Here is a 15,516-nt window from a genome sequence, read left to right on the forward strand (position 1 = left end):
AAGGTTCAGAAAGTCAACCTAAATTACAGATATCCACCAAAGAATTGTCCAATTGTTTCTTGGACTGTTTCTTTAGAACAGTGATAATAGCATATTGCTTGACTAAGCATTGGGGAGGGAGGGAAATTCTGCCCAATGACTGTCTAGTATATAGTGGAAAAGGCTTAAAGATTAACTTTCTGTCTGGCAATAACTTTTCCTCAGTTCTAAGCCCCAGATGACCTTTCCGTATTCTGCTAACCCAAATGAAATAGTATTGGAAAACTTTTAATTTTAAAATATGCTAAATACATACTGCGCAACACTGCAACAACAGCCAAGTTAGGCTTTACAATGCTTTGGATTTGAAGGTAAAAATATGCTTTGGAGCTAGCAAGGGTGGGGATTTAGCCTACCTGGAACTCCTTAAACTCAAAATATTTTCTTACGGTTGCTATATTAACAAGATGCTACATTAGTTCCCTATATGCACCAAAGCACCTTTTCCCCTTGAAATCTGAAGCGCTCCCTAGATCTATAATTGAGTACTACTTAGCTCTCAATTTACAATGGGTAATTCACTTATTAACCCCAGTGTATCATACTTTCTTTTTCCTGTGCCTCTCTCTTTAAATGGATAAGGATGAACAAACCCCAACAACAAGGCAAGTTTTAGTTTGAACAGAAACAATTATATTTCTAAAGAGAATCTCTTCTCAATGTTAGGATGGTTACAGTTTAGCTCTTGACTATACAGTACCAGAAAACATCACTTTAATACTGGCAGAAAACATATAACCTGGGCATCTCAGGTCCAGCTGCAGATGTCCAACAAGCGGTTAATATTGTACCAGGACCAGGCAAGACAAAAAAAAAAAAAAAAACTGAGATCAGTGAATTAGGATGGTAGCAACTTTGAGAAGATCAAATGCAACTGTAATACTAGGATTGACAGAAAAGGGAGCCAAGGACAAAATACAACAGCATAGTATAGCCATTTAGTTCTAAAACTGTTTGCAAAGCAATTTGACACAATAGAGTACTACAAATTGTGATGCAATCAGACAAAGCTCAAAAAAGCACTTCAGTGCACTCACAGAGAGTTGGGTCTAAACATTACACATTCCAGAATATACCATTTTAGGCTGCAAAAATCTGCTTTTTTAATATGCAACCCAGTTTTTTTAAAAAAAAATCAATGAAAACTTGCATACATTTAAGAATAAACTATGCATAATTTGTTTTTCTGATGCATGACTTTACTATAAACTAGGAGGTTTTGTTTATGGGAAACAATTACAGGATGTGACTTAAGTAACCTTTGCAACATTATTTTATGTTCAGAATTCTCTAATTCACACAGTGCAATTTGTAGATCAAAGTTTGAGACGTTACAATGAATCTGCTGTATTTCAAAAACATAAGTTACCCAACAGTGCTTCAAAGAAAATAGCAGTTTTGGGAAGAGAAGGAGAAGGGGTTAGGGCAATTAACCCTTTGAAAATTAAGAAGAAAAAATGCTAAAAACAAGAGAGAGAAACTCCAATGTGTATAAAAACAGCTGAAAAGTTAACATGAAATAAAGACAGTTCTGACCTGTAAAAAGAAAAGAAAAAGAAACCACCAGCAGCAAGATGGAAGTAAGTTCAGAAGAGACCCATGGAATGCCAAACCACCCTAGGCTTCACAGCGTACCCTTGGTTCAAGAAACTTCAAACACAAAGCAGCAATCCATGCTCCCAATACAACTTCATTAGAAATGTACAAAACAGCACCTGTAAACGTTGATTTAAATAATAACTTAAAATCAAAAGAAAGTGACAAAAGGGCTAAAGGGATGCAGGATCTTTGTGATTTTCCCCCTTTTTGGCTGATGCCAAAAGTTAGAATAAGTCAGAATAAAAGCACCACACAAACAAAAATATTAAGTGTTTTGGTTTATGCTTCTTGTCTAAGCAAGGTCTTTGGTAAATGGTTAAGCCAATTGCAAAGCATTCTATAGAGGACATCAGGGAGACATTTAAATATGGTCCCAAGAGAAAATGAGGTGTGGTGTGTTCTTAGTAAAAGGAGGATAGATATATATTTTCTCGAGCTGCTTCTGGAGTAAAGCTGGGACCCGAGATGGATAATAAAAGTGTTGAGGTATTCTTAGTGCCTGCAATCCTATATTGCCTGTCTTTGTGGTCCTTGAAGAGCAAGACACTTGTTGATGGTTCTCTAAAGAGGCTCAAATTGTACTTTGATTCACACCCCATAAACATGATCATCTCCAGTTTTCTGCAGCTTAGAGACTGTTCCTCTTGGTCCCCTTAAGTGTACAGCCCCATTCAAATCAGAGCAATTAGCTCATTTTATCTAAATAACAAACTTTACAATTTTGCTTGCCTGTTAGAAACAGTAAGAAACAAAGTAGGAGAAAATGCATGTTTGGTACAGCCCCCTACAAGAGGCTCCAGGAATCAAGTCCTGAAAAGTTTTCTGAAGTAAGGATTGTGGAATTTCTTGCAATCATAATTCAGAAATGGAGAATATTTTTTTTTTCATTTTTGGTGTTCTTGATTTTACCTAGATTCAAAATCAGTTTGGATCATTTTGACATGCCATTTAGTAAATTAAGAACCTTAGAGAAGGGGAATTTTAGAAAGGAAGTATAATCTTGTTTGTTAGATGGGCAATGCCAAGAATTAGATAAAACATTTTCAAATTTTACCAAGTCTGAGATTTGAAGTCAAGGCTTTGCAATGGAGACTGGCCAAGATCAGCCAGTTACCATTTCTTTCCCTTTTTTTAATGCTAGTATGACCCGCCATAACCCTATCCAGGAAATAGATCTATTTTAAAAAAACTGAGCAAATTAGAGATTACCCAGTGCTTTAGAGTTATTGGAAAGAATAATCCTCAGAATAATCCTCCATCTTTTTAAAGAGTTTGATTTGGGCTAAGAAATTTGACAACAATCATATACAGAAATTTGTGGCAGTTCAGGAATAATGCCCCTTTTTTGATAGGTAAAAAGGCTCAAGTGCTACTTGATGTATCATAATCTTGTGAGTTAAGAGCATTTAAAAAAAAAGACAGTCTCTTACCACAGTTGACCAGCTGCTGAAAAGGGCATTAAGAATGTACTGTATTTGAGACAAATGGAGCAATTCTGCATATAAGGAAAATGCAATATCCCTCTTCTCCCCCCCCCTCCTATGTCAAAAACACTTATGTTACATATTATCAACTGCCATGAGCTGCATAGTGTTTGGAGCAATGAAAAAGCATTATTTAACCATGAAAATCAGAAGCGTAGAAAGGAATCCTAAATTAATCAGAAATATGCTGACAAAGTATTCTTGAGCATCTTAGTTTGAGGAGGTCATTTAACACAACTATCAATGTTGAATGTGACTATTCAAACATAGCTGTGATGATTTATTTTCTTCATGGGCTACAGAGTATAGAAGAGGAACAGCTGTCATTTCAGAAAACATCAAATTGCCTGGATCAGCTTGTCTCCAAAATAATGGGAGGAACTCCAATATCCCAATTTGGCCTGAAAATAAATTTCAGAGATTTCCTGATGGGAAAGGGAAGCATGTGTTGATCTGTTGTAGAAAGGCTTCCTTAGAAACATTAGTATCCATCTTCCTTGAGATATTGGATTCCTGATCATACAGAAAGCAAACCAGTTTCTCAATCAGCAACTGTCAAAGTCTCAGTAATCAAGGAGGAACATTTGGGTTGTCCTTTCATGGGGGGCAATAGCAAAGTAACCTTTGGAAACCTGATGTTTTCTGTCACATGAGATGCTCTTTAGATTTTAAAAAAATATTTTGATGTGAGGCAGCAAACAATGAGTTGATAAAATCAAGTTTGGGTCAACACTATTCATCTGACACATTTAATTCTTGTTATTAGTTTTGAAGCATCTTTTTTCCCCACATTGGCTTACAGCTAAGAACTAATGAGTAGCACAAGAGTTGTAGGATAGGATATATTTCTACTAGAGAATGTCAGAGGAAACTCAGTGCTTATTTGTAGCTTTGTTCTGGTTGGTCAAAAAGGTGGAGAATTACTTATCTTACATTTATACAGGTATATTGCTTTGAATTCTGTTTGGTCAACCCAGTTTTGGTCTGTTCTCCACAGCCATAAATTTCAGTTTAACCCCCCCCCCTTTCCTATCCCAAGTGCTTGAGATTTTGGTGGCTTTGCCAAATCAGCTGTATTTACATCAGTTAAACCTTCCCATTGCTCACATAAACGATCAAGGAGTCATGCTTTCTGGATTCAGTATTTGCTGGAATGGAAAAAACACGATGGCAGATGATAGAAGCAAGCAAAAGATTCATCTTGCAGAAGTCTCTCCCTGATTCTGTCTCAAGCTGGGCCCCGTTATCTTGACTGCTGGCTGCCCATATACAGCATAGACTTCTGAAAGTTATTTAAAATTATGTGGTGGCAGGGAATGGACATTCATTCCTGGATTTTGTGCAGAATAAAGCTTTGTGAGTTGAAGACTGGCTGTCAATCATGACTGGTGATAAAAGAATGCTTCTTGAATTTGGAAAGACGCAAACACAGGTTGGAAAAAAGAATAACCAAGTGGTTTTATGTGTGGCAGTAACCCCTTGCTATCCTATAATGTATTTAATAAAGTAAAGTCGGTTTTTCATTTTTTGCCCAGTCAGAAAATCAACACAAATTGCAACATTACGACCCTGGCAGAGGTCTTGCTTCCATTGCTATTCCAGTACTCTGAAGTGGTGTTAGTGGCAAGGATGTATGTGTGTGAGAAATGGAGACAGTGCATGTGTGAAAGTAAGAAAAAGTGAGAATAGATTCCTCCTAGTGCAAAGTTCTCAGTGGGATTACTGGCAAAACTAATGAAAATTTCCATGGGAAAATAAGGGACATTCACTGAAGCCTTTGGCTTTGATATTGCCCCTTAATGTACTGGATGCTTCCAAAATCTTGATTTGTGGAAACCAGGCAGATGGGTTGAAAATGACAAAACACAGAGCAGACAATACAAGACAGCTTCTTTTTTATCCCCATGAGATGGGGGTATGGGGAGGGGAGGCAGCAAAGAAGTCTTCGGACAGAAACAACCTACCATCCTCGTTTAACCAGTTACAAAATTTAAAAAAAAAATAAGAAAAGGAAAAAGCTCAACTCCGTTTTTTGTTTTTGTTTTCACATCCTCTCTGTGAATGTCTTTTAAGAGTCATTTGGATGTAAAAAGGGGGGGAAAGGTGTGTGTCTTCAGCAGTGGGTAGGCTCATGAAAAGCCTTTTGCTTTGTAGAAGTGCCTTAACTAAGTAATGCTGAAGGTCACCTTGAATAGGTGAGAGCCATTGCTTTGTCTCTGGGAAAAAATGGGCCCTATATGAAGATGAAGGACCCTTAAGACAAGTCTTCCACTGGCAGTTCCTCCTCTAGGTCTCTGTCATCGGGAATCGTCACATTCTGATTGGTAGTTGCCATGAGAGAAACAGGTCTGTTGTCATCTTCTGTCTCAGCTGGTTCTTCCTTCACATGCACTTGATGGCTGAAGAACAAAATTTTGGAGAACCAGGTAGAATTAGAAAAAATACAATAAGAGTCTACAAGAGATTGGCAAAAGAGTTTTCAGATGGAACTACACAATAGAGGATCAGATGTTGAACTGAGTATTTGCTTAGCTAGATAGCAATACTCTTCTGATTCTCACCCAGATCCTAAATACCCAGGTCTCTATATATTTTCAATGAAACAGAAATACTTGTAGCATTCAGTTCAGCTAAGTCAACTATAGAGTACTTCATTGCAATTTTAATCTATGGTCTCCTAGCAGTCTTTTCAATGATTAAAATTTTGACATTAAGAAAAATATTCCTTTTCTCCATATTTGCTAAACATTGTAAACTAGACCTCTTTGTTAGTACAAGTAATCCAAATACATTTTTCAAGCTGCCTTTTGTTAGTAAGAATAAATATGGCAATATTCACTTGAGCTCTTAATAGTGTTGCTGACACATAAATAACAAACAAACCTACAGATTGTAGGCTGAGGGACAGCTCTGTTGTGAAACTATATATAACTATTTTGAATTGCAAAGCTTATCTCAGTATTTCTAAGAACCTTCTATGAAAATGAAAGTCCAGGGCCATGACTACTTATTGACAAAAATAAACAACTGATGAAATGGATCATAATACATGAAAGCTCACATGTTAATGAATGTCTTAGTCTTTACACTGTCTCTATACTTTTTCTTTTTGCTGTAAAAGACTAATATGACTATTTTTGGAAATCATTAACAATAGAAATTCTAGATCTATTTCCAGTTTGCATAAACTCTTGAAAAATCCTAAATTGATTCTCTACTAAACTGTAAGAGATATTTAAAGACTTCTGGATCTAGTAATCCTGCTTCTGAAAATAGCATTGTATTAGCACTTCCAAAAAACTTCATTTATTTTCATCAGTATAAAGCAATAATAATACTAATAATACTAATGCAACCCAACAGGACAGACACATATTTCAGAGGATAATTAGGACTGCAGAAAAAACAATTACTACCAACCTGCCTTCAATCGAGGACCTGTATACTGCACGATCAAAAAGAGGGCTGTGAAAGTATTTACAGACCCCTCCCATCCCGAACATAAACTGTTTCAACTCCTTCCCTCAAAACGACGCTATAGAGCACTGCACACCAGAACAACTAGACACAAGAACAGTTTTTTCCCTGAACGCCATCACTCTGCTAAACAAATAATTCCCTCAATACTGTCCAACTATTTATTAAGTCTGCAGTATTATTACTATTAATCTTCTCATCACTCCTTATCACCCATCCCCTCCCACTTGTGACTGTATGACCGTAACTTTGTCGCTTGTATCCTTACGATTTATATTGACTATTTCCTAGTATGATTTGATTGCTTATTGTATCCTGTGAATATTATTAACTGTTGTACTTTATGATTCTTGACTCTTGACAAATGTATCTTTTCTTTTATGTATACTGAGAGCATTTGCACCAAACAAATTCCTTGTGTGTCCAATTACACTTGGCCAATAAAGAATTCTAATTCTAACACTACTACTATTACTACCACTGAGGATGATGATGATAATAATAAAAACACATTTTTTTCTGGGCTTACTTGTACTGCTGTGGTGAAAGCCGGGGGCTATTGCTGCCATTGCTGTTGACTTGTTCTACAGTGCTGCTCACATCATCATGGCCTATGTGTAGCATGCCACTAGTTGAGCTTGTGTTGATCATGGTGGGACTATTCAGAAGAGGAAAGTTGCTCTCAGCCAGAGCTGCCTAAACATAAACAGCAACTGGTATAATTCACAAATTCTTAAAGAAATCAGATATGACATGTTTAGAAAACAACCCCAGATATTTATTTACTGAGAAAATGGTTAAACCATTATACTAACAGTACCTTTATTTTTCAGAAAAAGTGAATGATTTAGACAAATAAAAATGTATGACTTTATTGAGAATGTTTATATTTCACCTTCTCATTCAGTAATATCAATTAGGATGCCTTACAAGAAAAAAATAGTTCAACATAGATAATTAAAATATAATTAGAATAGAATAGAGCTGGAAGGGATTTTGGAGGTTTTCTAGTCCAACCCTGTTCAAGCAGGAGACCCTGTACATTTCAGACAAGTGGCTGTCCAGTCTCTTCTTTAAACTTTCAGCGCTGAAGCACCCACAACTTCTGAAGGTAAGCTGTTCCACTGGTTAATTGTTCTCACTTTTTGGAAATTTCTCCTTAATTCTAGGTTGCTTCTCTCCTTGACTTGAAAGCCCGCGGTTAACCTTTATGCTTTTATTCCTTTATGGTTTTATCCCTTTAAAAATATTGAAGCAAAAACCTTGGTCTGTTTCAAGTAGATGTCAGAAATATAAGCTTTCTACCAGTATGCGTGCTGATAACCTTTTTGGTCATTGGCTAAGATGATATATCACTCTTTCTCTAACAGAAAATATATCTAAAATAGGGGTGGGATTCTACCAGTTCGCACCTATTCTCTAGAACCGGTTGTTAACATTCTAAGCAGATCGGAGAACCCGTTGTTAGAAGAAATTATTGACTAATCCTGTAAGGAAGGCAGGAAGGAAACATTCTGGTGTTGCTTACAGAAACTGCCTCTCCGTTAACCCTTATTACATTCTTGGCAGGACTAGACTTCCTGTCTCAGGAACTTCTCTGGAGTTATTTTTCCCTCCTTTGCTGGTACTTTGCTTGTGTGGAGTGACCATTCAAAGTTACAATGGCACTGAAAAAAGTGACTTGTGACCATTTTTCACACTTACGACTGTTGCAGAATCCCCACAATCATGAGAGTCCAGGCGAGGAGATGCGTGCCTCGATGTGAGTGATATTGAGTTGGCCACGCCCAGCCAATAACATGACCACCAAGCCATGTCCACCCAGTCTCATGACCACCAAGCCATGCCCACCAACTAAACCACGCACACAGAACCAGTTGTTAAAAAAATTTGAATCCCACCCCTGGTCTAAAACATCTACACAGCTAGTCCATGTTGGGTCCCAATGCTATTTTTTATTCCAGTCTGTTATTCCCCATCAGAAGAGAAGGGTAGCAGAGCATTGACCAAAGCATTCAGTCCCAAGAGAGACTATCTATTCTGTCATTTGCTGTCAATGATTTATTCTCACCTTGTTAAAAGTTAGCACTTATATTGTGAAGCAGAACATTAAAAATTAGCAAACATTGCAATGTAATGGAAACAGCAAGAAGGTGGATATTGTAGTGCTAAGGATGGCCAAGTGGTGTGGGTTATCGTGATCTGGTTCCTCTGATTATCTTGAGGGAAAATGCTACATTGAATGTTCTGTACTGGAATATAAATTGAATGTAATAATGACTTCAATGATGGTTGAAAGAGTTTTGAAGTTTTTCTACAATGCAGTACAAGATTCCAATAGAGCAGGAGTTTACTCTGATGGCTTGGAACAACCAACCCAATATTCTCCTAAGAAAGAGGACTTGCTGTAATGGAAACAATTGTGCTTCTCCACAAGTCTTACCTGGTAGCTGGCATTAAGTGCTCCATAACTAAGGCCAGAAATCATGTTTTTCACTAAAGTTGGACTCCTGTAAACAAAAGATGCAGCTTTTAACATTCCTATTCAAAAACAACAGTAAAATAACAGATGCCATGGAAAGAACATATTGTTCATCTCCCTCATTATTTAGCCCTTCCCAATTCCCATAATTTACAACCCCCATAATACAAAACTAGCATTTTAAGGAGTATTGGGATATTCCTAGCCTAGCTTCATAATGCAGTTATTTACTCTCAATATATTCTAAGTCCTACTACAGTATGTCTTGTTTTATTTTACATGTTGCAAGACCATTCAGGAAGGAGTCCTGGAAAGAGAGGGGGATAAGCAGGTGAAGGTAATTTCTCCCTACTCCTTACAACATAGACAATATCATTATGGGAACAATTCTGGACATTTTTATTACTTTTTAAAAATACTATTCATCCTGGGTTATGGATGATGTTTCTCATCTACTTGTAACATCTAAGGATGTCTCATACTACTGGATATACAACCTTGGTGGCAGAAGGCAGATAACAGTTATATAGGCTTGCAGTCTTTCACAGAATGTTAGCATGTTTTTAGCATGTACACACACATACGCAAAGATACATATGAAATATAGTGAATGGTAGTAATGTAAATTGGTATAGATTTAAAATATAAAAACATTAATCATATAATAAATACCATATTTTTCACTGTATAAGACGCACTCCCCCTCCCCAAAAAAGTGGGTGGAAATTTCTTTTTTTTTCTTTTTTCTTTATTTATATAATCTTTATTAAAAAAAAAAAATTAAAACATTAAAATACAAAATACAAATATTTAAAATGAAAGTGTTGTGTATATTACAATCCATTTTGACAGTGCTTACATTTCAATTGTTATTCCAGTGCGTATTTTATACTCCTAATTGTTCTTATATATATATACCTCTATCTTTCTAAACTATACATTCCTTATTTATTTAATTGCTTGTTTCTATTATTTATCCAATGATACCAATTTTCCCAAGCTGTATAATAATCTGAGTCTTCCTTCTCTTTTAATTCCAATGTAACTTTGTCCATTTCTGCACAATCAAAAATCTTTTGGATAATTAAGCAATCTGTTGGCATAGAATCTCCTTTCCAACATTGTGTAAGTGCTCATCTCGCTGTTGTTATTATATGCAGGATTAGATATTTTATCTCTTTCGTATAATTCCCTTTGATAATTCCCAGGAGAAATATTTCTGCTTTAAATTCTATTTGGACTTTAATAATTTCCTTTAACCATTTTCGTATTTTGGTCCAATATTTCTTCATTTTTGGACATAACCACCATACGTGAAAGAAGGTATCCTGCAATTGCTTACATTTCCAACAATTTGGGCTTAAATTAGGATACATTTTAACCAATCTTGAAGGGGCTAGATACCACCGGTAGCACATTTTATATTGATTATATGCCGCTGATTTTGTTATCATATAATTTTTTTCCAGATCTTTTCCCAGTCCTCCAGTTCTATATTATGTCCCAAATTCCTGGCCCATGCTATCATCAGTCCTTTCACTATTTCTTCTACCAAATCATATTCTAATAAATAGTTGTATATCATTGACATCAATTTTTCCTCTGTATCTACTATTTATCTAGTTGATTTGGTTCTACCTCAATTCCGAATTCCTCTTGGTCTTTTTTATAATTTGATTTTAATTGCAGATATGGCCACCAGTCTATATTTTGTCCTAGATCTCTTAATTCCTGGTTGGTCTTTAATGCTCCTTGGGGATCCAAAATTTCATAATATCTGGCCATTCATCCTAAATCTAATGTATTGGGGTGTATCATTGCTTCCATAGTGGATACCCATCCAGAGATTTTTAAGTAATGTTTATTTTTGATTTCTTCCCATATTTGCATATGTCTATGGAAATATGTATGGGCCTTACCTCTGTGACTCCACATGAAGACATGCCAGTGGGTGGAAATATCTGTGCGTCTTATACAGCGAATGTTGCTGAAGCCCCGCCCACCCACTGTTCCCCATTCTTCGGCCTCTGCCTCCCAGCAATTTACCTCCTTGCAGCAAACAGCCTGGTCAGCTTCAGCACAATCTGATTTAGCACAAGCAGCTGATTGTCAGTTGGATCTGCCTTCCGACAACCAGCTCTTTCAGGCTGTAGGGATTGCCATCGCCTATTGCCACCTCTGTGCCCCCCCATTTTTGGCCTCCACATCCCGTTTCAGCCTCCGTGCATCCTTTTTGGCCCGTTCCAATCCCCGCTGCCTGGAACAGGCCGAAAACGGGACGTGCAGAGGCCAAAAACAGGGCATGCAGAGGCCAAAAATGGGATGCAGAGGCTGAAAATGGGGCACGTGGAGGCAGCAATAGGTGATGGTGATCCCTGCAGCCTGAAACAGCTGATTGTTGGGAGGCAGATCCAACCGACAATCAGCTGCTTGTGCTAAATCAGGCTGTGCTGAAGCTGATCATGCTGTTTGCTGCAAAAAGGCAAATTGCTGGGAGACAGAGGCTGATTTTTTTTTTCTTATTTTCTTTCCCAAAAGCTAGGTGCGTTTTACACTTTGGAGCATCTTATAATCCAAAAAATATGGTAAGTAGAAAGCTACCATTGAAAGATAAATGTTACTTTGTTTCTGAATCTTAGATAATTTTTCTTAATTTTTTTAATTATTAGAGATTTTCAAAGTGATTTAACTATAAAATTAAAATATTTCTCTTATATATATTATTTATATTAGCTCAGTTTTTATGTATAAATATACCTTTAAACACAGATAATGGCAAAACAAAAAATGGTTTATCATTATTTAACAACATTTTGTCCACAAAAATGGGAAGTTATAGCACTATTAGAATGTTACGAGTGGTTCTTTCTTATTTATGGAATACCATTAGCACCTTTCAGTTACTATCTGGTATCTGGACTTTGTATCTGTTCATTCTGCTGAAATGCTTCTATGTATTTTTACCAATGCTACTACATGCTGAGGCAATGTTTGCAGCACAATTCTATATATTCAAGAAGATAAGTATACAATTCTTTTGATCATGTAAACTTACCGAGATTAATAGTATGGTTATACCACTAACATTGGTATCAATGCACATTGAATGTACCAGATACACTCTCTTTTCTCATTTCCACCCTGTCTTCTTTTGACTGTTTTTTATTTGACTAAGCTCCTCTTCTTTGATACTTGTATAAGGTATCTTTATGCAATTCCTGAGGGAACTGTCATAAACTGAGGCAAGGCAATTTCTAAAACATTTAGTGACAAGGGTCTGATGTTGATAGGGGATATTTACATTGTGCACATCTATATACACATGGAGTGTGAAAGACAGCCAAATGATTATAAAATCATTGAATAGTGTGCTGTTCACTCAAACAAGCTGACATATCAACATGAGCATTAGTTATTAAAGCAAAAGTTCAAATATGGTTCTAAAAAAGCCTAAATGAAGACCCCCAAGAATGTAATAACCTTACAAAGTCTCTCAGTCACCTCTTTTCCCTTGGCCATTTGGTGGGAATTATATTGGGGTTAAATACTCATTTCCAAAATATACAACTAGCTTATGTATATACAGCTTATAATATATCAGTGGTGGCCATAAGCCTAGATATTTTTTAGAAGCATTCATGGAGGCTATGAATGACTAATAGTTGTGACAGATATATATTGGTGTGAGATCCAATGCTCCTATTCCAGAGTTCCTATGCACTTCCCACCTGCATGTACTCTGGAGTTTTCATGCTCCCAACTATTCTCATATCTCAGCATTTGGCATCATTGCCTTATCTTGTCTATGCTCAGAAACTAAGCAGGGTAATATACAAATCTGAAATCTCCAGAAAATAACATGAGTATAGACCAGTTTTAGGACTAAATGCCAGAAAACAATATAGCAAACCACTTGTGTTTTGTGTGTTGCATTTATTTAGCCACCAAGTGTTATAATACTCAAGACTACCTTTACTTTTTCAAAATAGTTCTCAGATTGAACCACAACACTACCGACAAGCAATCAGACATACCCGGTCATCTTTGGTGGCCTTCTCTTTTGGTACTCATGTTCATCTACTGTCCACACTGCTCCCTTGACATTTTCCACTCGCACAAAGCACTTATGCAGGCTCAGGTTGTGGCGTACAGCATTCTACAAGCAGGGTAGAGAGAAAAACAGAATATTACCAAAATAGATTAAGATCTTCTATTTAACAGTTCCTCTCCAATAAAATTTTGCAATCAATTTTTCTGTTAACCAAACATAGCCTCCTACAGAGCTGTCATCAGCAAAATGATATCTATATTCTTTACAACTCTATATAACATGTTCTAAGGAAGGACTGGTTTCAGTTTATCTCATGCTGAAAACAACATATAGTAATTATTGTAGCAGATGGGGTTTTGTTGAATTCTCTCTATTCAATTGTCCTATAATATTGCTTCTTTATACCTCTTGATCTGTATGAAATCTTTGCTCCTAAACATTAACAGTCTGAGTTAACACATGTCATAACACAGACATACACATGGACTATCTTGAAGAAATTCAATAGTTATGAGTTCTGAGCTGCAGGAAATAGAATGTCAGCAACAGGAAAAAAAATATGACCATTTGTTCCACGAGACATCACTGTAATGAGATTAAGTGCCCACAGTCACTTGAAAAAGACTATTACTTAGAGATACGAAAGGAAGGGATTACTGAATGACAAATTCAATCCAGTTTTCCTGAAAGTTAGTGGACTTCATCAAACCACTCTTTCTTAAATTCTAAAACATCTAGTAATAAAACTTCCATATAACAACCAGGTGTTGCAATCTAATTTTTAATGGATTTTTTTTAATTATTGTTATTGTTTTTCTTTCCTTATCAATCAACAATATTCACTGGGTTTCCACAAACCACCCTACATATTTCCTTACTACTGGCTAAATTAGGGGAAAAAGAGGGAGAGGAAAAGTAAGCCCACATATTGCAATGAATTTCTATTGTCATCTTCTTTCTGAAACCCTGATTCTCCCTCCTTTTTCACAGCACGTCCCTCCTCTTTATTCTCCCATCTTTACATTTCTAAATGTAAAAATAAAGAAAATGCACGTACACAGGCAGTGTTGCCCTGAGAGCTACTAGCTCCTTCTCTCCCCCTCCTGCCGCTCCCTGCCATTTGCTACTGCCCCTATTTCATTACCAATTTTAATTTGCCTCTAATTAAATCCTGTGTATTTTTCCGACTCACTTGCTAATCCATGAGGGAGGCAGGAGGCTGGAGTGGAATCTCTCCAAGCTATAATTACAAAGGGCCTAATCACGTTGGGGCTCTGCCTTTGAATAAATTTCCTTGCATTAAGGTTCTCAGATTCTCTGCCTTGCAAATGAGAATGACCCCAATTTCAGGATGTTGGCCTCAGAGGATTTTTTTTTTTATTTCGAGCCCTGATTCGTGATGAGAGACTAATTCGTTAGGCTAAAACATTAACAGCAATTTAAAAGGTCGAATGGGGGCCGTATAAACAAAAGAGCTGGCCAAGACAACAAGGCAAAAGCGAGAGATGGGAAACAATCTCCCCACCTTAGAAATGTTACAGTTCTTGGAAACTCAATGAATTAGACTTTTTCTTCCAATTTTGGATACTGTTTATTTTTCAAGATCCTCTCTCCACTTAGTTATCCAATTGTAATTATGCAGTTGTTCCTCCTCAATGCCTCTGTTCCCCAAATTTAGAAAGGAAGGCCTTTTTTATTTTTGTTATAAAGGGCATTTTTGTCATAAATGTCTGCAACCACATTAGGTTAGATATTGCTGACACATCACTTGACTAGCAAAGGAATTTAGCAGTAGAGAAAACTTCTTTCTTGGGGCTGAAAAAGACCACACCAACTGACAGAAAGGGTAAGAGTGAGTTCTCATACTGGCATGCCTATGACAAATTTTTGTTTATATTTATATGAGATTATAGAAATAATATAGACAAAGGTTAGCCATAGAGTAAGAGTATTATGTATTTTTAATTCATCTATATATCAAAGAAAATCAGAAATCATTTTAGTTTTTTCCTTTTGCACTTCTTTTTTTCTTTTTCTTAAACCTTTTTTCTTGTCTGTTTATCTTTTTAATTTTCTGTTTCTGTTTTTTAAAAAAGTATTTTTTAAAAAGAAAGAAAGAAAAAGCTTTCACTTGACTTTGCTTTTCTATTCCTTGGACCAGGTGACCCAAATTTCAGACAGCTAAAGAATTTGTCAATAGCCTTCAATCATCACCACTAAACACTTCAAAATTATGGGGACTCCATGTTTCCTTGGGGCAGCTGTGCAGAACTTCGCAATAGCTTCAGGGAATCTGCATGGTATCATTGGTTTGAAAATAGTAAAACAAGTTGCAACCTAATAAAATGCTTTCCCTAATTGCTTTGCAAACCCAATAGCATTTG

General features: G+C 36.4%; 1 protein-coding gene across 13 annotated transcripts in view; it reads right to left on the reverse strand.

Annotated features, from left to right (window-relative positions):
- Window positions 1-1,171: 1,171 nt before the first annotated feature.
- Window positions 1,172-15,516, reverse strand: part of FOXP4 (forkhead box P4) — a 168,553-nt gene continuing 154,208 nt past the window's right edge. For all 13 annotated transcript variants that reach the window (XM_026680337.2, XM_026680339.2, XM_026680343.2 and 10 more), the window contains 4 exons: window positions 13,116-13,237; window positions 9,043-9,109; window positions 7,129-7,295; window positions 1,172-5,521 (listed from right to left, as the gene is read on the reverse strand). In XM_026680337.2, coding sequence (XP_026536122.1) covers window positions 5,377-5,521; window positions 7,129-7,295; window positions 9,043-9,109; window positions 13,116-13,237 — 501 coding nt within the window. In that variant the 3' untranslated portion in view covers window positions 1,172-5,376. The remainder of the gene's footprint in view (window positions 5,522-7,128; window positions 7,296-9,042; window positions 9,110-13,115; window positions 13,238-15,516) is intronic.

Source organism: Notechis scutatus, chromosome 3 (assembly GCF_049901735.1).
Source record: "Notechis scutatus isolate UNSWTSFEM ecotype Mainland chromosome 3, rNotScu1.2, whole genome shotgun sequence".
Classification (NCBI taxonomy): Eukaryota; Metazoa; Chordata; class Lepidosauria; order Squamata; family Elapidae; genus Notechis; species Notechis scutatus.